At 58.8% G+C, this 26,528-nt stretch overlaps 1 protein-coding gene across 1 annotated transcript; it reads left to right on the forward strand.

Annotated features, from left to right (window-relative positions):
* Positions 1-575: 575 nt before the first annotated feature.
* On the forward strand, positions 576-25,270 carry BCORL1 (BCL6 corepressor like 1). The gene is made up of 14 exons (XM_082289189.1): positions 576-710; positions 8,034-8,172; positions 10,621-10,711; positions 10,959-13,526; positions 13,822-13,996; positions 14,471-14,551; positions 14,707-15,150; positions 16,606-16,835; positions 16,944-17,150; positions 17,229-17,395; positions 17,527-17,672; positions 18,532-18,609; positions 22,859-23,012; positions 24,061-25,270. The coding sequence occupies exons 2-14, from the start codon at positions 8,087-8,089 to the stop codon at positions 24,335-24,337; spliced, it is 4,704 nt and encodes a 1,567-aa protein (XP_082145315.1). The 5' UTR covers positions 576-710; positions 8,034-8,086; the 3' UTR covers positions 24,338-25,270.
* Positions 25,271-26,528: the final 1,258 nt, after the last annotated feature.

Genomic DNA, 26,528 nt, shown 5'->3' on the forward strand with positions numbered 1-26,528 from the left:
CTAGGGCTGGGGACATCGGGACTGCGGGCACCGGGGCTGCGTGCGCCGCGCTCGCCGTGCGCTGCCCGTCCGGCTCTGCCCGCTGTCGGGCGCCCAGCGCTGCCCGGGCGTGGAGCGAGCGCCCGCCCCCGCTGCCGCCTCCTCCTCCATCCTTCTCCTCCCCCCGGTGCGGAGCGAGCGTCGCTCCCCGGTGCGGGAGCCGGTGCCCCGGCGCGGGGTCGGGCGGGCGTGTGTGTGTGTGCGGGGCGTGTGTGCGTTGGGCTCCCCCCGTGCCGAGCCGCTCCGCTCCGTGCCGTGCCGAACCCCGGGCGCGGCGGCCTCCCGCCCCCCGCCCCTCCCGGGGCCGCGCCGGGCGCGGAGCCCCCTCCCTCCCTCCCCGCGCTCCCTCCCTCGTTCCCTCCCCGCGCCCGCCCGTTCCCTCTCCGGACCGGCCCCCCCGCGCGGGCCGGGGCGCGCGGCACGCCGGGACCCGCAGTCCGCGGGGCGGCTCGGCGGCTCCCGGCCCCGGCGGACGGACTACGGCTCCCGGCAGCCCGCGCGGCCGCGGCTCGCTCTCGCCCTCACACTCCGGCTGCCGCTGCCAGTGTCTCCTCCGCCGCCGCCGCTGCCGCCGAACCGCCGCTCGCAGCGCCCGGGGTCCGACCCGCCGCCTGGGGCAGGGGCCCGCCCCGGCCCGCCGCCCCCCGCCGGCCGCCCGCCTCGGGAAGCAGGTGCGTACCCACCGCCCCGCGCCGCCCCGCGCTGGACCCCGGCCCCCGCTGCCCGGGCACCCCGGGCCCGCGCCGCCCCGCACCCACGGCGCACGGGGGCAGGCGGGGGGGAGCGGGTGGCCCGACCCCCCCCTCCCGGCCGTCCGGACGGGATCTCCATGGAAACGGTCCCGGGACACCCCTGGGGGCGGCGGTGGGGCGGCGCGAGGGGGGTGTGCGGGCTGGGGGGGACGGCGACGTCCTGCGGCGGGACAGCGGCGGGGGCGCGGCGGGCACTGACAGCGCCGGGCGGGGGGCAGCGGGCGGCGGCGGCGGCGGCTCCGCTCCCCGCCCCGCGACGGCGCGGCGGTGCCGCTGCCCTGCCCGGCACGGCTGCTCCAGCTCCGGCACCGGCGGCACCTGCCGCTGCCGGGGCGGTGCGGGGGGTCCCGGGGCGGGGCGGGGCGGCGGCGAAGCGCGGCGCTCCCGGGGCGGTGGTGGGACGGCGGCGCCGGGCGCTCGTGGAGTTTGGCAGCGTGGCCCGAGCCCGCCCCGGCCGCCGCCGTGCCCGGGGCCGGTTCGGCTGCGGGCGCCGACCGGCCGGGTGCCGGGCGGTGGCGGAAGAGCCCTCCCCGGGGGCAGCGCGGCCGCCGCCACCTCCATGTCCGGGGCTGCCCCGGTGCGGCAGCGCGGGGGCCCGGCCGCGGCCGCCGGGGCTTGCGGGACGCTCCACCGGGGAGCGGCCCCGGGGGCAACTGTTGAGCCGGGGGCTGCGGGAGCCGGCGCGGGGCAGCACCGCGGGGCCTGGCCCCCGGCAAGGCTGCGGGGTGCGGGGCGAAGCCCCCGGAGCGGCCGCGAGGCCGCCGTGTCCCGGGCAGGGGGGGCTGCCCGCCCCGCGGGGCCCCGGCGGCGGCGCGGGGCCGTGGGCCGTGCCGTGGCCTCGCGGGGCTCGGGAGCGAGACGTGCCGCGCCTCGGGCGGGGGGCTCGCCGGGGAACCCCCGCGGACCCGGCCCCGGGGCGGGCTGCGGCCGGGGCCGGGGCGGTGCCGCTCCGTGCCGACGCCCCCCGGCGCCCGGGGCGGGGCGGCGGGGGCGGCCGGTCCCCCGCCCGTGCTCACGGTGATGGCCGGGCAGCGGCAGGACCGGGCGAGGGAGGCGGCGCTTCCTGCCGCCCTCACCGGAGAGGAAACTAACCCTCCCGCGGCAGCGTGTCGGTACCGGGAGGGGTCCTGGCTCCTCGGCGAGCGACATCGGTGCCCTCATCCCAGCTTGGGTGAGGCCGGTTCAGAGCAGCACCGGGAAAAGGTCTACCAGGCTAAAATAGAGACGAAGTGAGTTTCTCCTCTCACAGAGCATCCGCTCTCCGGCATCCTCATCTCCTGGAGTCTGGGGATGAGTGCCAGGGCAGGGCTGGTGCATCCCGTGCCCTTCGCAGCTCCTCTGCGTCTTTTTGGCCGTCTGCAGCAGCCTTCCCTTCCCTTTCTTCTCTTCCCTTCCTTCCCTTCCATTTCTGCTGTGCTGCTTCCATTGCCCTGGCCACCCTTTGGGTTTAGGCGGTCCCACTGCCAGCACTGGCTGGAGGCTGCGTGGCACCAGTCGAGGACACCGGCTGCATCGTTGTCACCTGGGTCTGAAAGCGCATTCCAGGTGTCAGAGCCCAGGCTCCTGCGGGGTTTGGCCTTCAGAGCTGCCCTTGGGACCTCTGGGCTCTGGAGCACCAGCCTGGCTTCTTGGCGTGGGAGGCTGCGCTCTGCTTTTGGGGTTTTGGATGATGTGCACCTTGTCAGAGACATTTTTGAATGTTATCATCCCTTAATGGCTCTTTTTCAGTCCTTAAAAATTTGTGGGCTTTGGTGGGGACAGCCTGGTTGTTGCAAACAAGCCAGGGTTTAGTGACACCAGTTGTCCAGCAGCTGGGACCAATTATCACAGCGCTGCCCAGTGTGCAGCAAACTTTTTATTTTTTTCTGAAATAGGGATGGATTTTCTCTTTTTTATTTCCAATTCATCGTGCTGAGGATCTATAATTACGTGTGGTGTTACTGTGTCTTTAAATCAGCTTAAGCAAATGCGTGTAGGCAAAGCCTGGCTCAGCTCCGCAGCGGCCGGGGCGGCTGTGCAGGCAGCGGGGACCAAACCTGGCTCAGGGCCGCCCTCGCCGGGCACCGCTCTGCCCAGACAGCCCCAGAGGTGGCCTGGCCCGTCCTTGCTGGATTTTGTGCCACTCTCATCATTCCTGGTCCATTCTTCTACAGTTTCTGACCTCTGCATGAGTGGTAACATAAGATAGACTGTTCTCTTTTTTTTTCGGTTTTCTTGTTTAAATTTTTCCCTCGTTGCATATCGTGCCCACTGCAAGTCCTGTGATAGGGCCGCCATAGGTTTTTTGATTTAATATCTGATTTCAGTTTTAATTTTTTGCCAGCAGTTTACTCCACAAGGTTTTCCAAAACCATGCTTGGAGCCGAGGTGCTGGGGGCAGGTCTCGGGATTGGTGCTTGCTCCGGCCCTCTGCACCTCCAATGGACACCAGACCATCACATATCGAAACAAATAGAATTCCTTGCCTTCGTTACTAATGGCAACGAAGAATTGCCAAAGTGAACAAACTATGGCAAGGGAAGGAGACCTGCCTGTCACTGCAGACCATTCCCTTCTGGCCCACCTGAGCCCAGGGAAGAGCTGCAGGGCACATCCCCCCTCATTCCGCTGCTCCCGCTCCTGTCAAAATGGCCAGCTGTGCTCTGAGCGCTGAATCCCACTCGAGTTTCCAGCAGCTGACCTCATTTTATATTTTGTAGCCATCCAGGGGATAGAACCCCCTTCCTTCCAGGTTTTGCTGCTCTGGGAATGAATGTTTCAAAGGTGTCTCCTGCGGGTGTGTTTCCAGGGTCAAAGTGCATTGCTCCCGGCCTTCCGCAGTGGCCCCTGGCCGCAGGAGCCACACGGTGCTGTGGGAGGGCAACCATGACATCCTCCCCATCTCCTGCTGCCAAGGGATGTGGGAGCCTTTCTCCTGTTCCATACCCTGAGGCTGGGAAGTCCTTTTCCTTCTTCTGTGCCGCTGGCCCACTCAATGCAGCATGGATGGAGGCAGTGTTTACTGTGTCCATAAAGGCTCTGGAGCAGCTGAGCTGCACCAAGTGACCTGCACTGGGATCCCTGGAGTCAGCTCATGCTGTGGCTGCCACTCATGCAGGGGGAAAGGCAAAGCTGATGCTCTTCCTGGGTGAACTTGGGCCATCGGCTGAGCTCCTGTTGCCAGCAGTGGAGCACGTGCTGCTGGTTGAGTCTTTTGCTCGGTGCTCTCCCAACTGTGTTGGGGATGTTGTGCCTGCCCTGAGCCCAGGCAGAGGGAATCCTTGTGTTGGGGGGGTTGAGAAGACTGGCTGCTGGTGTTTCAGTACCTGTCACCCCACACCTGCCTCGGCAGGGTGCAGCAGGACAGTGTCCATCTCTTGGTGTGTGGCTCATGTGCTGGGGCTGGCATGGAGGAGAGGAAGGGTAAGCACCTTGAGATCCAAGTGGTTTTAGTACTTGGAAGTGCACAGAGCAGGAAAATACATGGAAAGCCTCTTGTGGGGGATCAAGGCAGCATGGTCCTACAGAGGGATGTGTTTGCACCGTGGAGAAGTGATTGGCACAGGCTGTCTGTGGGAGGAGCAGGGAACAGCCCCCTTCCCACACTGGTAGGCCTGGCTCTGCTGCAGGTGCCGTAAGGTGGATGCTGTTGGAGGTCACGGCTCTGGTTAATCTGATCAAAGTGAGTTAGACCAGGTGGCAATGTAGTTGTGACATGTGTGAGGGCAAACACCAACAGCACCAAATTCCCCAGTGAGAAGCAAACCCTTGGCTATCCGTGACTGGCAGGTTGGTGCCAGCCCGAGAAGTTGCTTTATGTGTTTGCCAATGCAAGCACTTGAGGAGCTGAGAGTTGTCAGCTCCGGGATCTGATCAGGCCAAGGGATCGCTGTCACTGGGACAGGAGGGTGGCTTGCAGAGGGTGGCTTCAGAATCCACTTTGCAACCCCTTTGGTGCGTTAACGCTGGGGTGGGAGGTCTGAGCGTGAGGGGCAGCGTTGCTGTGGGAAACAATTAGGCAGCCTCATTTCAGGCAACTCAAGCTGGGATCCCCAAGAGCCAGGGAACAGACAGGGTTTAACCAGGTCAGCGTGGAGATGGCATGGGCTTAATTCTTGTCAGCAGTGGGAGCTGGTAGGTGAATGCTGCAGGAGCCTGTCCTGGAACCCTTGCTCAGCCTGCCCTGAAATGATGGTTGTCTTGGTGCTGTTGGGTTTTCATTGCAAGGAGGACTCGTCTAGAGATAATGGTTAAAAAATGTCCATTCCTGAAGAATTTCATCTCAAGAAACTTGTTTCCATCACTGTACAGCAGTATTTCAGTAGAGTAATTTCTTGACTTAATCCAAGGGACCTTCCATGGGTAGCCAAGTCATCGCTAACCTGAGTAAAAGCACGCTTTCACTGCAAGGAAAACATCTGCTTTGCTTTTCCTGGAGCCTGGAAGAGGCGGGCTTGCAGAGTAGCATCGTTTCCTTTTGCGAAATGATGAGATGTATTGCCTTAATGAACAAAATCCCCTCTTCTTTTAATTCACCATATTAGCTTCATTGCAAACCTCTCCGAGGGCTTGTTGTTGGAGGTGAGCGTGTTCAGCACCTTCCTTGCTCACAGTTCTTAGGGCACGTTTTGTTTCGGGAGGTGAAGGTGCTTTAATACCGTGTGAGCTTCCCCACACAGAATGCCTCGATGTTCTTGCTTCATTCTAAACTCGTTTTCTTTGGCGTTAATTAGAATTGGCTGAGCACCTATTTAGCTAAATCAAAATAAGACTGTGGTTTCGTATACACTTCCTTTGGCAGACGCTGTGGATTAAGTAGAGCCTGTGCCAGGCTCTGCCCTCTCTCCCTCTTGGTGAAGCTGATCTAGGAGCTGGTATGGGTTAAAACCAGTCCAGCCAGGAAAAAAAAAAGGAAAAAAAAGTATTTTAAACAGAGATCAACTCCCTGGTCAAGCTTACTGCGATACTGCAGGGCTTCAGTGACATGACTGAAGGGATGAGGGGAGAGAAGGGCTTCAACAGTTTCTCAACAGCTTCTTCTGCTCGAAGACAGGCATGTGAAGCCATGCCCTAGTTGTGTTCTCCAAGGGTTTCCTACGAGTTTAATTACATCCCTTTAATGTCGCTTCCAGCTGCACCAGTGTAGATGGGAGATCTGCTCGGTTTCCTTGTGCCGACTCGGCTGACAGCGTTCTGACCCAGGGAGGCTGCAGTTGCTCTCCCTGGTTCAGTGTTGCATCGGGAGGCTGCTCATCCCTGCATTTCCCAATAAACTTCCTGGTCTGCCTTTTTAAGGATGCTGTTGCTCCACTGGTTTGTGCTTGAACCCACGTCTGGTGCTTGGCCCCTTCTTTATTCCTTCTCTGAGTTCATATCTGGATTCTTTTTCTTTTCTGTTCTTCGTTCCCTGTGAAATGCCTGTCTTTGGCATGTGTCCCACCTCGTCTGTAGAGGATAGAGGCCAAGAATCCACGAAACAGTGTTGATCTCTGTCGCTGTGTCCTCCCAGCTCTCTTCTTGTGGCCGTCATTCCAGCTCTTTTGACCAGCTCTTACTCGAGCACTCCAAACGTGCTATTTCTCCCAGCTCCTCGCAGCACCCCGTTATCACTTCTCCCTTGGCAGACCTGTTCCAGGGTCACGCCTGATCTCTGCTTGTCCCCAACTCCACGTTGTGCAGCCACACGCATCCCGTTCCCCCGTTGCACAGAACGTCCCTTTTGATTCCTCCTGGAACATCTGTCCTGCTGCCGTGCTTGGGGGGCAGAACCTTCCTCCTCCCCTTCTTTCAGTTTAGCCTAAGATGGTGAAATCCCCGCAGATTGTTTGTTCCCCTATTTCCTTTATGTTGCATTTCTCTCCAAGCATCGAAAGACTCCTCCCCTTCCTGCTCCAAGCCACCTCGTTCTCTTTGGGTATGACCCTGCTCTCTGCCTCGGCGTCTGCCCGTCTCCCCATCGCTACCGAGGATTTCTCCTGTCTCGCAGTATGTGTTTTTAGCAGGTTTCCCCTCTTCCCCTGACCTCTGATTTCCGTGCAGTGTTTGCTCACTTGTGCCCTCGTACGTGCAGATGGGTCCGTCTCTTTCTCTTTGGCACACCAGCTGCCTTGCCCCCGTTTCTCCCGTGTGCCTGGCCCCTTTTTCCTCTCCCGAGGATCCCCCCCCGGCACGTTCAGGCTGCAGCGAGGACACCCGGCAGCAGCTGCGTTCGGAGGAGCCTCTCAGTCCTGTGCCTTGTGCCTTGAGCTGTTGGCCGGCAGGTCCCTGTGTGGCTCCTTTCCTGGCACAAGCTGCTGCTTGTCCCGTGCAGAGCCGGTGTCGCCAGGAGTTTGTCAGGGAAAAGACAACTGACAGAGATTTGGGATCACGTGCTGCTTCCAGCTAATTCCCACTCCCACCGCTGCACCGAGAGCGTTGCCGTGGCTCTGTGCCTGCTTTACCTCCAGGGTTTAGTATTTCCCTGAACCTCCTTGACAGCATCTCTCTCCCTTTTGCAGTCAGTCCTGCTTGGTTTGGCTGAGTCCACTTGTTAGCACAGGAGATCCTCTCTTCCTCCTCTGCCTTTTCCCTGGAGCAGCAGAGCTTCTCAATGCTCCAACACCCAGCGCTGCACGATTGGCTGCAGCGCTCTCCCCTGAAAGCTCCACCCAGCTGACAGTGCCTCATGGATGCTCCCGAATCTCTGGATTCCCTCATGTTTTCCACCCATAACTCCAAAGAAAACCAGCACCTTCCTCACAGAAGGAGGGGATAAACCCTTGGCAGCACCTCTGGCAAACCCCTGATCCCTCCATGGGCCCTCAGTTGAGGAGAGACCCTCCTTGTTCAAGGCTTTGCCTCTAGGACCTGCCATGGGCTGCTTTAGGAGAGTCCTGTGCAGCCTTGAAGTTTCAGTGCTGTAAAAGACCATCACCTTGTACAGCTCTGCTTGTTGTCTTCTGGTGCTGGAGGTTCCTCTGGAGGGAGAAGAAAAGTGGGGGGAATGTTTCAAAGGATGTGTTGTGAGTGTGTGAAGACGCTTGTGTGAAACTCTCAGGGTATCCAGTGGCTTTTTAATTTTAATAAAACATTGTTTAATGAGAGGATGAGTGGACAGTGGATTCTGTCCAAAGGCACTGCTAATTCCTCCTTTTCCAGACCTGTGGCATCCCTGGACGTTGTTCCCCATCTGCCTGGCAGCAAAGCTGAGGATGAGTTTTCCAGAAGCACGGTTGAATCGATCATCCTGGGGAGAGGTCCCAAGCCTCTGTTTCCCTTTTGCAGGCAGAGTGGCCCCTGGAGCCCCAGCAGGTCCTGGAGGGTGAGGAGCAGCTGTCATGATCTCTACGGCACCTCTGTACAGCGGGGTGCACAACTGGACCAGCACAGAGCGGATTCGCATGTGTGGCCTCAACGAGGAGAGGTGAGGTGCGTGGGCGGCGGGCAGGGGGAAGGAGGGACGAGAAAGCCACTTAGGGATCTGGAGAGGTTGTGAGAAAGGGAGCTGGTGCTGACTCAGCCCCTTTTTACTGGGGTCAAAAATGGCCTGAAGTGCAAATGAGCCACAGGGAGGAGTTGGATGTATTGGATATGTTGGCATTCCGGGAGGGTCCCCACATCCCATGCTCCAGCAAGGAGTGAGCTGGAGGTCTTGCAGAGGATCTGTTGCCCGTGTGTGGTTATGTTGCCTCCACGGCTTTGATGGTGATGAGGCCAAGTTGTCTGCATGTGCTGTTGGCTTTACCAGACCTGTGCTCTCAATGGCCAAGAAAGGGAAAGAGTTTGAACTAAAAGCTTTTAGTGACCCAGGAGGGTTTGTGCCAACCAAATGATCAGATGGGAGAGTTGTGAGATGCCACCAAACAGGAGATTAGGGAGGATTAGTGGCTGGGAGGTAGGATCGATCAAGCCAAGCTCTGTGGCTTTGCATCGCCTGTTCATTCCTGTGGCTCAGGGGTCTTATTCTGAGAACTGACTCGTGTGTGGCTTCCTCAAGGCCACCGTGTCTCTTCCATGCATTTGCCAAAGCCAGGGGAGCTTTATGTGCACAGAGGCAGCGTGTGGCTGTCATTGCTGGCCGCGAGTGCCGAGGGTTTTGGCGGACGTCCCCCGAGGCCGGTGCAGCAGCGGTGGGCAGGGACGAGCCCCAGGTCTGGCTCGGGCCGAGCTGATCTGCCGCCCGCAGCACCGCCGGGCGCCCTGTGTCCCACAGATAAGGGCTGCCATGGCGTTACCCGCCGAGCCTCTCGGCGCTGCTCCGAGCTTACAATAAACGTCAAATTTTGGGATATCTGGGCAGGGCGGGGGGCGGCGTCAGGCGCTCTCGCGCCCACGATCCCCATCTCATTCCTTGGGCCCCGTCTCTGCGGGCGGCATCGCGCACCGCCCCGGGAGGAGCCCCGGGAGGAGCCCCGGCAGGGCCGGGCGGAGACCACGCACTGCCCTCGGGGCTGCTCCGGGGCAGCCGAGGGGAGCTGGGCAGGGGATCCCGCCGGCCCTGCGGGTAGCGGCGGGCGAGCCGCGGGCCGGGAAGCGCCGGGAATCTCCGGGAAGCGCCGGGAATCGCCGGGAATCTCCGGGAAGCGCCGGGAGCGCCGTGCCCGGGCGGGCCCCGCGGGCGGGCGGCTGCGCTCGGGCGCCCCCTCGCGCTCGGCCCCGGCCCCGCTCCGCGCCGGCCCCGGCACCCCCGCGACCCCCGGGACCCCCGCCCGCTCCGGCCTCTCGGGCCGCTCGCCCCCCGCCGCCGGCTGCGCTGAGACGGCTTGGCCCCGGCCGCCATCCCCGCCCCGCGTCCTGTGACGGGTGGGCCGGGGAGCCCTGAGAACGCGGGAGCCCCTGGAGGTACCGACCGGGCTGTCGCTGACCCGAAGGTCGGTGGGGATGGCACGGAAACAGCGCCAAGCAGAGGCCCGGCACTGGGGTACAGAGCAGCGTCCTGGGGCTAAGGCAGCCCAGAGCGGGGTTCCAGTGACGGGGGAACAGAGCAGTGTCCAGGTGCAGAGGATACGGAGCAGGTTCCTGGCACTGGGGGAACAGAGCAGGGTCCTGCTGCAAGGGGTACAGAGAAGATTCCTGGTACTGGGGGTACAGAGTCCCAGGGCTGAGGCAGCCCAGAGCGGGATGCTGGTGCTAGGGGTATGTAACAGGGCCCCAGCACTGGGAGTACGAAGATGAATCGTGTGCCCACAGCTTGTGTCTGTGACTGCTGTGCAAGCCCAGGGTGTAGGGAGCAAATCCGGCTGAAATGATGTCATCAACAGAATCCAAACTTGATCTGTTTTGTCCTGGCACCAGAAGCTTGTCCCAAGCAAAACACCAGGGAAGTGCTGTCTGGTGAATACCACCAGGGAAGGAGTGTCCCAAGGAGGTCACAGTCCTTGTCCTGAATCCCGGCTTTCCACTGAGAAATCACATTCCAGAGACAAAGGGTCCAGACATGCTGGCCAGCAAGACACGGCACATCGGGATGGCCGTGGACACCCGCTGCTCCTGTCCAGGCCTCCTGAGCCCAGAGTGCTTTGGCACCAGAGGGAGATCCCCACTGGCAGCTAGGCTGGGCTGGGGGTCCCAGGGCAGGGAGGAAGCAGGAGGAATGGGAATGAGGAGGTACCTGTGGAAGAAGAGACAAGCAGGATGAGACTCAGGGGAGGATGGAAAGGTGTGGTGGGACAGAATGGGAAACAGAGGGGACAGGAGCAGGTGTGTGGCACCAGGCTGTGACACTGGGGAAGGCTGGGCTGGCCCATGATGAGGGTGGAAGGTGTACAGGAAGGTGTACAGCTGCTGCACTGTCCCACACAGGGATGGGGGGGGGGGGATGCTGAGAGGGTATTTTGGGGTTTCGTAATACTGTGTCTTCTTCCTCACCTAGGAGAGCCCCAATTTCTGATGAGGAGTCTAAAACAAGCAGCTCCCAGCACTTGGGGTCTCAAGAGTTTTGTGTCAGCAGCAGCCTTTCCGAGGTGGGTTCTTTGCCTGCACAGCTGGGTCCAAGAAGGCCATTCCCTGATGGAATAGGCCAAGCAGGAGCATTTTCCCTAATGGATTCCATGGCTTGTTGAGAGGGATGCAGTGAAGCAAAGCGGTGCTCTCCTTTGGGCAGAGCTGTTTGCTGCTTCTGGCTCTGTGTCCTGGGTGGGCAGATCCTTCCTGCTTCCCTGGGTGCCACCTGCACAGCTCCCAGCAACACCTTCTCCCTTCTTGTTGCAGGTGGAGCTCACAGCAGTCAGCGGTGGTGGCAGCAGTGCCCAGGGGCTGGATGCTGATGGCAAGGTGGAGGAAAAGCTTGGACCCAAACTGGAGGAGCAGCCACCTGATCCCAACCCAAACCTGGAGTGTGTGGAAAAGACTGTGACAGATGACGCCCCGGGCCCTCTGGCAGGTCAGGGGGATGGCAGAGGGCAGGAGCCAGCAACCCCCAGAGCTGTGGAGCAGGAGAGCAGTGGTGCTGACGCTGCCTGGACACCGGCAGATCCTCCCAGCGACAAGCAGGCTGATGCTGCCCCAGCCTGCTCTGTGGCTCCAGAGAGTGAGACTGCTGGGAACGAGAAAGCCCCCCCGAGCACTGCAGCACAAGGGCCAGGCGTGCTCGCAGAAGGGACGTTGTCTGTGGTTGTCTCCAGCTGCAACACCTCTGCCTCCACTCCCGCCACCTTCACATTGAACAGGGTTTGCTTTCCCCCCTCTCAGGCCCCTGCTATGCAAAAGCTGCCCCTGTCCTTCCAGGCTGGGGCTGTGCTGAGCCCGAGCCAGTCACTGGTGTACATCCCCCCGCCCAGCTGCGGGCAACCGCTCAGCGTGGCCACGCTCCCGGCCACCCTGGGGGTCTCCTCCACGCTCACCCTCCCTGTCCTGCCTTCCTACCTGCACGAGCGTTGCCTGCCGGGCATTATTGCTTCCCCAGAGCTGCGTTCCTACCCCTACACCTTCTCTGTCACCAGGCCCTTGGCTTCGGATGCCAAAGTGGTGTCTGTGGAGGTGAATCAGCTCAGCTGCCCCCCACCCTCGGGCGGAAGCAGTGCCCAGGCTGCGGCTGAGAGCACTCCCCTGTCCAGCACCGGCCTGGCCCTGCCCTCCAGCCAGGCTCCGCCGGCAGCATCGGGCGGGAGCGCTGCTCCCTCCTCTGGCACCGCCGTGCAGGCCAGAGCCCCGGCAGCTCCCGAGCCACATGCACCGGGGGCTGCCACTTCCCTGTCTCCTCTGAAGTCCCCTCCCCAGCTGGAGCGTGAGATGGTCTCATCCCCGGAGTGCAGTGAGATGCCTCTTGATCTCTCCTCGAAGTCCAACCGCCAGAAACTGCCTCCGCCCAGCCAGCGCAAGACCCCGCCCATGCCCATCCTCACGCCCGTGCACACCAGTGGCAAAGCGCTGCTCACCACCGTCCTCTCCAAGTCCCAGCGTGCGGCACAGGCCACGGGCAGCAGCGTCACCTCGTGCCTCGGCACCACCCCGCCCTTGGTCATCTTTCCCGAGTTCCTGCGCAACGGTGAGCAGGGCTCCTGGGTGAAGAACACCACGCTCATCAGCACCATTCCCGGCACTTACGTCGGCGTCGCCAACCCGGTGCCAGCCTCGCTGCTGCTCAGCAAGGACGCCGGCGTGAGCCTCAGCAGGGACCCGCGCCACCTGCCCAAGCAGGAGCCCATCTCCATCATCGACCAGGGCGAGCCCCGCAGTGCCGGCATTCCCTGTGGGAAGAAAGCCAACCAGGTCAGCACCGAAGGACAGCAGGATCCTGCCAGGAGACTGCTTCACGGCAGAGTTGCTCCAGGAGCTCCTTTGTGTCAGTCCAAGGACATCGCCACCTGGAATCCCGTCCAGGGAAGTGTGTACCCGCGATGCCCCGTCAATGGAAAACCTTCCAACCCTCAGCTTCTGCCCCTGGGCTGGTCTCCTTATCATCAAACCCCGCTGCTTTCCATCGGCATCTCCACGACAGGACAGCTGCCCCCGAACCAGAGCAGCCCCTGCAAGCCAGCCGGGGTGGGGGAGCTCCCGGCCTTCCCGAGCGTGCAGCCCGCCGAGCCCAGCGCGGCCGCCCAGAGCCTGCCGGAGGGGCTGCCCCGGCTCCCGCCTCAGGAACAGGATGCTGCGGCCAAGAGCAAGAGCTGCCGGGCCTTGCCCAAGCCCTACGAGGAGCCAGCTAACCCAGCCCCACTGGAGACAGGTCCAGCTCTCCAGACCAGCGCTTTGGATGGGAAGGGGGGGAAAGGGAAGCAGGACAACACTCTGAAGAGTCAGGAGTGCACTCAGCCGGAGGCTGACTCCGGTCAGGTGGGCAATGCACAGACTGAGGCTCCCCAGGGGAGCTGTAGCCTCAAGCAGTCGGATGCAAAACCCAAAAACCAAGTGTTGGCAGCATATTTGTCACATGACCTGCCACCGGCTGGGCAGCAGGGCCTGCGGATGGTGCCAGAGGTGCCCACGGATGGCCAGCGCAAGGAGCCGGGCTGTGAGGGCTCCCAGGAGCCGCTGGCCACAGAGCCCCTCCCATGTGTGCAGCAGGTGGATCTGTGCAGGGTCAAGAAGGAGCGAGTGGAGTGTGATGTGTCCTTTCCATCGGTGACCTGCCTGCGGGGCGGAGCGGCTCCTCAGGGCTTCGCTGACGCCAAGCTCAAAGGAACGGGGCAAATCAAGCAGGAGGGTGGCACACGCTGCAAGGGCAAGCGGCAGCATGACGGGGACACCAGGCAGAGCCACAAGAGACTGAAGTGCCAAGGCCAGGACAGTGAGGAGTCCCCAAGCAAGTCGGGAAGCAGGAGTGTGCATGGCCGGAAGGTGCGTGGGACGGGTTGGGACATCCCACGGCAAAGGTGGGGCTGGGGGAGAGGAGAGAGCTCTCATGGGGGGACAGCTGAGGGCACAGGGCCTCCTACCTGTGCTCCTGGGCATTGCCTGGCTGTGGGGGAATGTACCTGTGCTGCAGGTTGTCCAGGGAAAAAAATGTATCTGGAGTGTCAAAAAAGCTGGAGGGGCACCAGCATAAGCAGTGGGGATGGAGTTTTGTCCTTTCTGTGCTGCTCCAGCTCAGCCATTGGAAGCTCCAGCTTCAGCCTGTGTCTTTCCTTCACAGTGGCAAAAACACCATGACAATCCACATGAGCTTGGCAAGCAGGAAGGCCGGGAAGGCCGTGGCAGCCTGGGTGCCATCACAGATCACAACAGCCTCAGGGTAAAGCGCAAGCGTAGGAGGCCAGCGAAGACGGAGTGCCCATCTCCGGCTCACCGCGGAGACAGCCACGAGGAAGGTACTCTGGGGAATGGCAGTGGGTTCCTGCAGGGTCAGCCTGCCCTCCGAGCCAAACTGCTGCTCCCCTGAAGCCAAATGGCCTCTGGAGCTGGGTTGGGATCCAAACTAGAGCTGCAGCATGATCAGACTCCCAGAATAGAGGAGGTTGGGAGGGATCTTAAAGCTCATCTTGCTCCACCCTGCTGCCATGGGCAGGGGCACCTTCCACTAGACCAGGTTGCTCCTGGTCGAGCCTGGCCTTGGATGTTTCCAGGGATGGTGCATCCCCCACCTCTCTGGAGAACCTGTGCCAGTGTTTTATCACCCTCATTGTCAAAAACTTCTTCCCTATATCCAATCTAAACCAACCTCTGCTTGTTCAAAGCCATCCCCCTTACACCATCGGAGTAGTCCCTGCTGTGGTGACACTGCACTGCCGTTCCCACATCACACGTCTGTGGTCTGTTTTCTCAAGGCTTGGTTTTCCCCACAGGTTACTTGGAGAAGAAGCCCAAGAACAACTTCAGGGATTTCATTCCGGTGGTGCTGAGCAGCCGGACGCGCAGTCAGTCAGGTGAGTTGGTGCCCAGGCTCCCAGTGACAGTCCTGCTTGGACTGGGAGTATTCCCTTTTCACCTGGCCTTGTCCCTGCATTTTGTCCTGCTTTGAGGCTTTGCCTTGTGGATCCTCTTGGCTTTTTTGTCAGCTAGAAATCCCACTTTTTTGCAGGAAGCATTGCTGGCTCTTCTGCTGGTGTGATGGGAGAGTGTGATGTGAGTGGTCAGGAGATTTTACCATTGCTGGAGGAGGATCAGGAAGAAGAGGAGGAGGAGGAGGAAGAGGAGGAGGAGGAGGAGACATCCTTGAAACATCGCAAGCTGCGTAAATCCCACAGGACATCCCGCTGCCACAGCCGCAGGGACAGGGACAGGTCTGTGTCTGAGAGGAGCAGCTGTCACACGAGGAGGACCCGGGAGCTGCCCTGGAGAGCGGAATCACCCAGGCAGCTGTGGGAGCCCAACGAGGAGGAGGAGGAGGAGGAGGAGGATGGCCACATCAAAAGGAAGAAAAGGAGACGGCAGAAAAGTCGGAAATACCAGACAGGGGAATACCTGACTGAGCGGGAGGAGGAGCAAGTGGGATATCCCCACCGGAGGCGGAAATCCAAAGCAGGTACAACCTGGGAAGGGTGTTCTGGTACTAAACTGGGGACCAGCATGGGAATTTTTTGTTTTGTTACGTGTGGAATTTTGGAGATTTGGTTCTCAGGATTTTTTTTGTAATGATGAAACTCCCTCACTTTTAATGACTTGGTGGCTGCAGCACAGGCTGCTTCAATTGATCAGCTCTTCTTTCAAAAACATTTACAGTACATTCCAGAGCAGTAAACAGCAATTTATGTGGCTAATTAGACACTGATCTTACCCTCGCATTAAGACAGAGGGCGTGGGAAAACGACAGTGGGACGAGGTAGCACAGTGGAATATTTGTGGACAAGCAGGGCCCCTGGGAGCTGTGCTCAGCACTCTGGGCTAACGCAGGGGGACGCGGAGCCATCCTGATCCAACTCGGCTGCTCGTGGCTTTGTCTTGCTTGGTGAGGGCCACTTACAGACTTGCACCGGGGAGCACAAGGGTGAGAGAATTAGAAAGGGTGGAGTGATGGGGGAACCCGCTCTGCGGTTTGTAGGTGTGAGGAGGAACACGCTGTGCCCACCTGTGCCCACCTCTGTTCTGCCACTGCTCCTGTGCCTTCCCCTGCCACTGCCACACCCTCTGCAAAACCTAAATCCATGATGAGCACGTCCCTGAGGGCAGCAGTCCCTGTGGTCCCCTCTCCCTGTGCAGGGACAGTTGAGGCCATGGGATCCGTCCAGCAGTGCACAGGGCTCAGTGTGTGTGGCAGTGTGCTGGCACTTGGCTGTGGCTCATAGCTGTGTCCAGGGTCACACAGCTGACTTCGGGGGCAAAGCTGTCATGGGCAGCACTTGTGCCAGCCCTCTGCGTGTTTGGGCTGTGCCCTTGGAGGGCATGAAGTGGACACGGCCCTGTTGCCTTCTGCCACATCGGAGCTCAGACTGGCACTCCTCAAGAGAGGCGGAGGTGCTGCTGAGATGCTGTGGGGAGCAGAGGTGGCTGCTGCCCTCCCAGCAGCCGGTATCTACTCCAGCATGGTGTTACACTATCCTGCAGTGTCTGGGAGCCTCTGTCAGACCAGGAACAAAGTTTCAAGTCGGCTTCCTGGTGTCTTGGCAACTCAAGGGCTCTCTCAAGATGCCTCCTGTTCAGAACAGGAGCCTGGAAGGAGCTTTGAGTGCAGCAGCATTCGGGAGGGTTTGCCCCTACCCTGAGGCTGGATTTAGAATCATGGAATCCCAGAAAAGTTTGGGTTGGAAGAGACCTTAAAGCTCATCCAGTTCCACCACCTGCTGTTCCACCACTATCCCAGGCTGTTCCAAGCCCTGTCCAACCTGGCCTTGGACACTTCCAGGGATTCCGCGGCAGCCACAGCTTCTCTGATTCCTGTGCAGCTGTCAGAGATGGGCAGTTTGTCTTGCCTGGTGGCAGAGGTCTGGGTGACCTTTGGTGTGGTACCTGAAGAAGCTCCTCATTCACATTTCTCCTTTAGATTGTAGGCACCGGAAGCAGAAGGAGTCTGGGAAGGGCAAAGGCACAGAGCTCCAGCTGAGGAGCAGGCTATCCCCATCCCCCCGGAAATCTCAAGGACGCACGGACTTTCGGAATGGCTTCTTCCTGGAGCACTCCGACAGCTCTCCTGTCCAAGAAGAGCTGGAGAAACCATCAGGAAAACGCAAATGTAAAACCAAACACCTGGCAGGGATCTGTGACGAGGGGAAGGTAAGGCTTGAATGGATGAGGGGAACACATGAGGGGAGAAGAGGGAGAAGGGGACTCCTGTGAGTCATGGCCACATGTGCCAAGGAGTTGTATTCCTTTCTTTCCCAGGGGAAAGGCTGCTGCAACCAGCCCAAAACGTGCTCTCTGAAGAAGCCCCAGGACTTGTGGACACTTTGTAAGTCCCATCGGGCCAGCCCGGGGAGTTCCCCTGAGTCGCCCCCGGCCCAGAACGTTCCTCCCGGAGCTCGGCGGCTGATTGTGAACAAGAACGCAGGGGAGACGCTCCTGCAGCGAGCAGCTCGCCTGGGCTACAAGGTGAGTCCTGTGTCCTCCTGCGTGTGCCCCTGCTGCCCCACCTGGGCTGCTTGTCACAGCCGTGCTCTTGTTGTGCAGGACGTGGTGCTGTACTGCCTGCAGAAGAAGAGCAGTGACGTGAACCACCACGACAACGCGGGGTACACGGCCCTGCACGAGGCCTGCGCGCGCGGCTGGATCGACATCCTGCACATCCTGCTCCAGCACGGCGCCAACGTCAACTGCAGTGCCCAGGACGGCACCAGGTGAGCCAGGGGCAGGGTGGGGCAGGGAGCGGGGTGGCTTCTCCAGGTTGGTCATCACTAAATTGATCTTAGCCCAAACCAGAGCATTTCCTTAGCAAACTCCCGGCCCCCTTCTGCTTCTGCCCTTGCAGGCCTGTCCATGATGCAGTAGCGAATGACAACCTGGAAACCATGTGGCTTCTCCTTTCCTATGGTGCTGATCCCACTCTGGCCACGTATTCTGGGCAGACAGCAGTGAAGTTGGCCACCAGCGATGTGATGAAGCGCTTCCTCTGTGGTAGGTGCCAGGCCTGGGGTCACAGTGCTCCCATCCTTCCCCTCTGGCAGCATACAGGGCCAAGTCCGGGTGTCAAAGGGCTTGAGCAGAACCAGACTCAGTCTTTAGCTCTGTCCTCTCACACAAGCATGTTTTTACCACCCAAACTTTAAGTGTAGAATTGTATCTGTTTCCTGTATAAGATACAAGTCACTTTTCAGTTTTCAGCCTGCAAGGAGACGGCTGTGCTGTGGTCACACAACTAAAGACAGTGCTCTGCTTGGAGATGCTGTTCCACAGTCCCTGGTTCTACTGCCTCACCTAAGTGAACAGATTTTTGTTGCCAAATAATGCTGCGAAAAGAGCCCTGCCCAAATGCTGCTGCTGCTGGCAGAAGGGGCCATTTTGGATCCCTGTGGCCGCGTTCGGTGCCATTTGTGTACACACAAGACGAGTGTTATGGCTTCTCCACAACAGCAAGGAAGGGACAGCAAGAGGTGGTTCCCAGACAGAGACAAGACAGAAAATCTCCAGTGTTGAAAAAACTCTGTTTGCCTATAGCCTGTGTGAGCTCCTCCAGGCTCAACTACTCACACAGGTTTTGGGGGTGGTGATTTGGAGTTCAGGACTGCTCTAAGAATCTTTCTTTCCAAGCCACTTCACACTGTTGTTTCCCCATGTCAGCTCCCATTTCCTGGTCGGGGGCCTGGGGTGATGCCCACTCCTGAGTGGGAACACCCTTCCTGCAGCCGTGGTTCAGCTTCTGCTGTGATGCCCAAGTGGGAAAAGCAGCAGGGTGAAGCGGCTCCCCCTGGATCTGTGGGTATGCACACTGGGATGATGCTTTGAGCTGTTAACCCTCTCGATTTCCCCTCTCTAGATTACCTGTCAGACCTGCAGGGCCGCAGTGACGGGGACCCTCGGACAGCCTGGGATTTCTACAGCAGCTCCGTGCTCGGTGAGTGCTGTGCGGGCCGGGTCAGCGGCAGCAGGGCAGGAGGTGGTGCCGTGTAAAACACATCATTCCCTCGGGTTTGGCCACATCCCTCCCCACTCATGCTTTGGTTAGAGACCTTGCCATGCTGATACATGCTGGGAGTTGCTCCTGGAAGGGACTTCTTTGGGAAGCTGAATATGTGCATCCCTTGAAATGCAGGACTGGGCACCAGGTGCTGCTGGTGACTCCTGAGGGTCTTTGGTTGTCGATCCCGAGCATGTCATTCTTGTAGCAGTTCTTGTTGCTCCCCTGCTAACCAGTCACCAAGGAAGGTAAAGGACATACTCATCCCTCCAAGGTGTACAACTCTTGAACTCCCAGGTTCCCAGAGCTGCCCATCCCTCTCCTCTGCTTTGGAGGGGAGATGTTCATCCAGGGGAGGTCCTGTTCTTGCACCACCAGGCATTTCCCAGTGAAGGGCTGACTTCTGCCTTTACTGTCACTTCCTCAAAACTGTGGTTACAGTGGAAGAAGTTCTGGATCTGGCATGGGCCTGTGGCACACTGGAGTCCCTCCAGCCTCTTCCAAGTTCAGCGCTCCCGAGCCCTCCGTAAGGACCTGGAGTATTTATGCCGGCAGGCTGAGAGGCTGCTTGTTGGTTGTAGTTGCTCACCTCCATAACTTCTAACATCCTTCTAGAAAGAAAAAAGATCTGATACGTTGAGGAGGGTGCTCTTGGTAGAGGACTTGTCCTTGGAGGACCCTGATGTCTTTCCATTCCAGAACAGGAGAAATTCTGCACTCCTGAGAGCGCTGTTTGTAGGCTGCTGCACCTCAGCCCTGCCAAGGGAACAGTTCAAACCTCAACCTCCTTCCTCAGAATTTCTCACTCTCAAAGCTGTCACAAGCCTTTACAAAGAAAAATAGCTGTTCTTTGTGGTATTTTTAAAGATACTACCCCTTTTGATTTATCACTGATTCCCACTTGGATTTCTCTGATAAACAAGGAAGGAAGATGGTGTGTGAATTTGTGGGTAGACGAGTTTGGCTCTCTTTGGTCACTGCTGAGTTCCTGGTTGCCCAGAGAGCTTTTTGCTTGAGTTCTGGTATCTCCCTGTGTCCCATTTGTCAGTGTCCCTTCCCTCTGTAAGCTCCTGGCTTGAGATGTAGGCTGCTGTCTTCCCACATTTCAGTCCTCCACCCCTACAGGCAAAACCAAAAGGATTGTTTTTTCAGTAAGCAAACCATCACTGACTCTTAGGTGTTCCTTGGGGGTGGAGGGGGACTGGAATGCTGCAGTGATGGCAGTTCAGTGCTCAAAGGGCCTTACTTGGAGCCTTGGCTAATGTGGAAAATCTCCATAGGGAGGGCTAAGCATTGCACTTCTTTTCCTGCCCCTGGACCTTAGTTGAGCTTTTCAGAGTATTTCTTCATTTGAGGGTGGTGAAACACCACCACCTCTGTGAAACACATCCAGCCTCTTCCCGTTGAAACGCATCTTTCCAGGTGAAACATATCCAGCCTCTTCCCCTTCCACTTCACACTGAGTTCTGGCCACTGGGGATGTGTCTCTGCTGGGTCTCTGTCACTCACATGATACCTTCTGCCAGGTTTTTCTTCTCTCCTGGGCAACCTGAAGCTTTTAACAAGTCAGACAATCCCACACTGATCTTCCTCTACCCTCCCCTGGAAGCATCATTTCATCCTTGCTGTCGTGGAAAGTTCCTTCCAGTGTTGGTTGGGCTGATGTTCACACTTCAGGTGCTTTAACAGAGGTTCTTCCAGACATGGAATGATGATCCCTGGAGAAATGTAAGCTGCACAAAAGGTTCTGGAGCCCTGTGGCTTTGATGTTGCTTGTGGGATATTTCCAGCTGTGGCTGAGGCGGATCCCAAGTTGGAGCTGCTGTCTGAGGGCTGGGCACGCCATCCCTCCTGCTGCCCCATCCACGGAGCATTCCCAGTGCTGCCTTTGGGAGGCAGGAGCTAACCCAGCTGAGAAGGGATCCCTTACCCTGCCAGGTCTGTTTCCAGCAGGCACAGGAAGGGACCCTCCTCCCCATCCTCCTGGGATCAGTTTACAACAGCAGCAGCTGCCGTGCCAGCCCAGTGCCTGCGCTGTGCCGGACACTGCCAGAGCCACAGAAAAAGTGGGATGCCCAAGCCCAGGACATGGTGCTGGTTTCTTTACAGCCTGTTTACTCTGTGTCCTGAAATGTCCCTTTCTGGCTCGGGTACCTTGGCAGTCGCCTTGGGTCACCTGGAACAGGTACAGCCCAGGGCAGGAAAGTACCTGGTTCTGCTCTGGAATAACTGAGCTGCTCTCAATCATCACAGGCAGCAAACAACTCTCCTTCTCTGGTGGACCAGTCCTTTGAAATCTCCCTTTCCATCAGCTCCACCAGCTGAAGTACGTCCCTCAGGATACAGGAGAAATCCCAGGCCCTGCTTGAGCTGTTCCTATTCTTTGAGGCAGGAATGCTGTCCACATTTTCCCTGAGGTCTGCAACTCTCTGGGGGCAGAAGGATAATGAAGGAAGCCAGGGTGTGGGATCTCTGTGGTGTGGAAAAGTCATCAGTGTCCTGCACTTGGTGCTGCTGGAGCTCCATACAAAGTCCCAGTCCGGGGTTTGTCTCCACCTGGGACAGGCATTGTTGTGCCTGATTGTCTCCCTCAGTGGTACAGAATGTTCCTGTCCTTGTCCCAGCCTTTGCACGGGCAGACAGACAGGACTGAGCTTTCAGGACAGACACTGGGCCCTATTTTTGCCACGTTAAATGCATTTAATTATTTTTTTTCTGAGTTGCTCAGGAAATCTGAGGTTTTTCAGTGATGGCATCTGAGCTTTGCCAGCAGCAACAATGGATCAATAACCATGTCACTTATTTTTGTCCTATTCTACAGCAAGTTTTGACGATTACAGCACTCTGTTTCTTAGAGAATTTTTTCCCTTGGCAGCACTAGGAAATAACTTATTTTTCCCTGAGACCCTGCCTGCACCAGTGTCTCCTGTCACCTGCTGTTGTTCCTCTGTTGGAATCCCACTCGTGCTGGGTGAGCAGCTGGGTGTGTGAAGCTTCCTCGTGCAGCACACCAGAAGATTTTCTTTTTTTCAGTCTTTTTTCTCATGTGTGGGGTTGAACTTTTGCATGATTGGTTTATTTGCTCAGGGGCACACTGGGCCTGGCTGCTCTCTGTAGAATCTGAACTCTCTTACCTGGAAGTTTTTGGAATTCTCCTGTATTATCTCAGAGGGATAAAACCACTCTGCAATAATTCACACCTCTTCATAATAAAATCCAGGCAGCAAGCTTCTCTTCAACAGGAGCTGTTCAGATGGGTAAATAGGAAGATTATCTGGTATTAAATGCTTTTGGATCCAGCCTGCTGTTCTCCATCCCCTCTGGACACAGATCCTGCTGGATCTCAGGTGCCTCCTGGAACAGCCAGGCAAATTCTCTAAGTCATAGAATCATGGAATGGTTTGAGTTGGAAGGGACCTTAAAGACCATCTTATTCCACTCTTCTACCATGGCAGAGACACCTTCCACTATCCCAGGTTGCTCCAAGCCCTGTCCAACCTGGCCTTAAACACTTGCAGGGATGGGGCAGCCACAGGGAAGAACTTCTTCCATATATCCAGCTTAAATCTCCCCTCATGCTTGTAGCTTGCTTGGATTAGTCTCTGGTGGCACAGCCTTGCTGTCCTCACTGGGATGGGTGCTGGCTCCCCTGGGTCACCTGCTGGAGGTTCTGAGGGTGGGGTCTGGGTGGAGAAGCTCTTGAGGAGCAGAGCTCTTGCTGTGCCTTCCTTGGTAGGGCCTGTGCAGGCAAAGCCTCTCTACATCCACCTCCCACCTCGCTGTTCCAGGCTCTTCCAGGCTGAGGAGGTCTGTGCTGACATGGGAGAGAGCCCAAGGTCAATTTGGAGAGAGTCTGGGGTCTGCCAGTGGGGTGGCTCATGGTGCAGGCTGTGCCCCATCCCAGCTGTGGGACCAGAGCACACCTGAGCTTCCTGCCATGACTCAGGGTGTTCTCCCCACCTCACCTGGTCAGTGAGCAATCCCTCTGTGCAGAGCAGCAGTGCTTGCTCCATGTTCCTCTGGGACGAGGGGCTGGAGGGGAGCAGGAGGGGAGCAGGAGGGGTGCGGTTCTCACCTGGCTGCAGGAATGTTGTGGGAAGGTGCCCGTGGGGTCGTGGCAGTGGCCAGGGAGTGCCAGCACTGGCTGGTGTGTGACTGAGCAGTGCCAACCTCTGTCCTGTTGCAGAGGGCAAGGACACCATCGGCTGCGACCTGCTGCTCAACCCTCCAGGGAGTTCAGACCAGGAGGAAGAGGAGCAAGAAGCAGATAACTTCATGTTTGAGTTCTCAGACAAGCCACTGCTTCCCAGCTACAACCTCCAAGTGTCGGTCTCCCGGGGGTGAGTACCTTTCCCTGGAGCAGAGCAGGACCACGGGTGACACGGGTGGCAGCACGTCGGTCGTTCTGGTGGGGTTAAGAGCTGCTCGTAGATTTCAGGTGGTTTTTTTTCATAGAATCATCACAGAATCCCAGAATGGTTTGGGTTGGGAAGGGCCTTACAGCTCATCCAGTTCCACCCCCTGCCATGGGCAGGGACACCTTCCACTGTCCCAGGCTGCTCCAAACCCCATCCAGCCTGGCCTTGGACACTGCCAGGGATCCAGGGGCAGCCATAGCTGCTCTGGACAGCAGAGGGGAAGTTGTGGCTGTGGCACAGGGGAAGCTGGGGAAGCAGCACCTGTCTTGGCACAGCCTGGAGTGTTCTTAGGGAGCAGGAAAGGCTCATCAGGGCTTCCCCCACCCTCCATGGCCAGGCACATCCTGCTGCTCTGCATGTCCCTGTGCTGTGCCTGTCAGGAAGCTCCCCTCTCTCATCCCTGTGATCCTGCTCCTAGCCCCATTTTCCTTCAGCAGCAACTCACACTGATGGCTCTGAGAATTGTTTCCCTTCCACTATGGCTAAATCAGTCCCAGCACTGGAACAACCCTGCACCCCCTGTGACATGGTGGCTGTTGTTGGGGCAGAAGGGTGACTTGGAAGAGGCAGCAACCAAAGTACCGCCCCTCTGTTAGCAAATTTCTGTGCCTGCCAGTGTTTGTCCATGCAGAAGGACACATGCAGCATGCCCTCCAGCAATAAACCACACTAGAAGCTCCATTTCCTGACATGTGGCTTATTTCTGGCAGGGAAGCTGCCAGGACCTTGTTGAAGGCAGGACTTTCACACCGCTGTCCCTGCCTGGCTGTGAGTGTTTTAAAAAGCTGTGACCTGCGAGGCTGTGATCAAACCCCAGTCCGTGGGCTCCTGAGGGGAAGCAGCACATGGAGAACAGTGCCAGGGTCAGAGGGGAGGGCCAGCATGCCAGGAGGCGGGAGACAGGGGCGTGGGCACGGTGCCTGCAGCCTCCTCCACCCTATAACCAGCTGTGCTCTTGCCATCCTCGCAGGCCCTGCAACTGGTTCCTGTTCTCTGATGTGCTCAAGCGGCTGAAGCTGTCCTCCCGCATATTCCAGGCCCGCTTCCCGCACTTCGAGGTGGCCACGCTGCCCCGGGCAGAGTTCCAGCGCCAGGTGTCCCTCAGCCAGGTGCTGGCACAGGAGGAGGTGCCGGCAAGCCCTGAGCTGGCGCCGGGCACGGCAGAGACTGTGGAGCTGGTGCACTACGAGCCCGAGCTGCTGCAGCTGCTGGGCTCGGCCGTGGAGTACCAGGCCTGGAGCAGCTGACGGGGACAGGCCACTCCCGGCATCACGAGGCAATAATAAGGACCAAGGGGAAGCAGCTCTCTCAGCGCCAGCAGCAGGGACCCGAGTCTTTGAGCAGCCGCTCCTCCTCTCCTCAGGGTCTCCGCCAGCTGGGGAGGGAGGACCCTCGACTCCAAGGACTTCCCGAGGTCCCTTGGCCACGAGCAGTGGCAGTCTCTGCCGCCGCCTCATCCAGCTCCGGTGGGTGATGGAACCCCGTCCACGGGGCTCAATGGGGCAGCGAGGGGTGGGAGCCGCCGCCCCTTCCCTCCGGACCCTACAGAACTGCGCCTCTCTGTTTGCCCTCCCCCTCCCAATGTCTTCCATAGTATTTATTTAATTAGTATTTAATTTGTAATGTTTTCTTTGTTTTTGCTGAGTCTGTATCACTGTGATGGTGAGCTCCGGGCTATGGGATGAGGCCGTCCCCCGCCCCTCTCCAGCGTGCCCCGAGGCCAGCTAGGCCCAGGGGTTCCCGTCCCTCCCTGGCAACAAGCCAGGGGACAGCCCCTTCCCTTGGCTTTGGAGCTGGCTCCTGCTGCCAGCGCTCAGCCCCAGCCGGGAGCCAGCCCCACTGCTCCATCCTCTCCCGGGCTCCTTCCTCCATCTCATTCGTGCTGCTGCTCCCTGTCCCCGGCGGCTGCCGCCCGGGCAGGCGCAGCCCGCGGCCCCCAGCGCGTCCCCCGCTTCGGCAGCTTGTGCCCCGCCCCAGGCTCTGTCCCTACGGCAGAAGCCCCCTCCTCGCCCCGCCGGTGTCCCGGGAGCAGCTCTCTGTGCGGGAGCGGGTGCGGGCGGGCTGCTCCGCCTCGGGGCCGGTACAGTTTTATTGTACAGGTGCTAACAGGACTGAGGTCGGGACAATCGGGGGATTTCTGGCTCTTCCCGCTCCGCAGCGGGAGCCTTGGGTGGGTTTTTCTGTTGGTTCGTTTTTCTTTGTGTTGTGTTTCTCCCCAGCCAGGGCAGGCGTTTCCCCCCTTGGAGCCCCGCTGCCAGCCTTCCCCCGGGGGCCTGGCAGCACCTTCTTTAAGCCGAGGGTTTTTTGCCTTTGGGTGTGTATTCTGGTTGCTCTTTCTGATTTCTGTTTTATTATATGCAGCAACAGGCTGTGGTGTCAAAAACACTGATGTACAGAAAAAACCTGCATCAGGCTCCCTGGCTCCTGCCTTTTTTTCCGTGTCCAGGCAGATTTCCGTGCATGTCAGCCTGAGCCTGTGGCTCAGGGAAGGGAGAGGGGAAGCTGTGTGGCCTGTGGAACCTGCAGGGCCCATGTCTCTGCACAGCTGGAAAAACAGGGAGACTCCACTGCTCCTCCCAGCTTCCTGCCTGACCCTGGTGCTGGGAACTGTGCAGCCAGGCCCAGCCATCCCCAAACCCAGATGTCGGGGTAGCCCTGTCTGGTCCCAGCACCCCTCAGCCCGTCCATGGGGCAGCTGGTCCCTGGCTGGCTTTACTCACCCCTGTGGGAGCAGAGGGAGCTCAGGGCAGTGCTGTGGTTTTGTAATTTGTTTCCTTAGAAAGGGCAGCAGGAATGCCCTGATGGCAGGACTAGGAAGAAAACTTTGCCCATGCACCACCAAGGAGGAACTCCCCAAAGTGGTACAGGAGCAGCCAAGGCAGGTCTTAAAAGAGGGAAGAGGGACTCAAGCAGGTGCTCCTACCCCCACACTGGGGAGGTTCCTCGTGAGCCTGAGGAGATGCAGGGAGGAGCAGCCTTAGGGAAAACTCACCAAATTTATGATCTGAAATGGTCACTTGGAGGCAGGGGGGTGGAAGGGAGCTGACGGTTCAGCTGACGGTTCAGCCCAGGGATCTGAACCAGAGGAGCTGGAGCACCTGAAGCCTGGGAGAGGCTGAGGGCATGGGCTCGGCTTGGCTGGAGAAGCACAGCGGCTCTCCCGCTCTGCACAGGCCTTACCTGCAGCTGTCTTTCTCCTGATGGACCAGGCACAGATGGGCACGATTAGAGAAATGAAATATTTTATTAGAACTGACTCATCTCGATGAGCCATGGCCAACAGTAGGGTGGCAGTGCCATCCATCCCCACTTCTCTGGTGTGCCACGCTCAGGACGCTGTGGCCGCTTGGAGCAGTGGCTGTCCCTGGGATCCCACAGGGCGCTGGCAGCGTGAGGCGCGGTCTCGGGCTGTCCAGCCGTGCAGGAGCACCCGGAGGC

This window comes from Coloeus monedula, assembly GCF_965178545.1.
Source record: "Coloeus monedula genome assembly, chromosome: 12".
Taxonomy (NCBI): domain Eukaryota; kingdom Metazoa; phylum Chordata; class Aves; order Passeriformes; family Corvidae; genus Coloeus; species Coloeus monedula.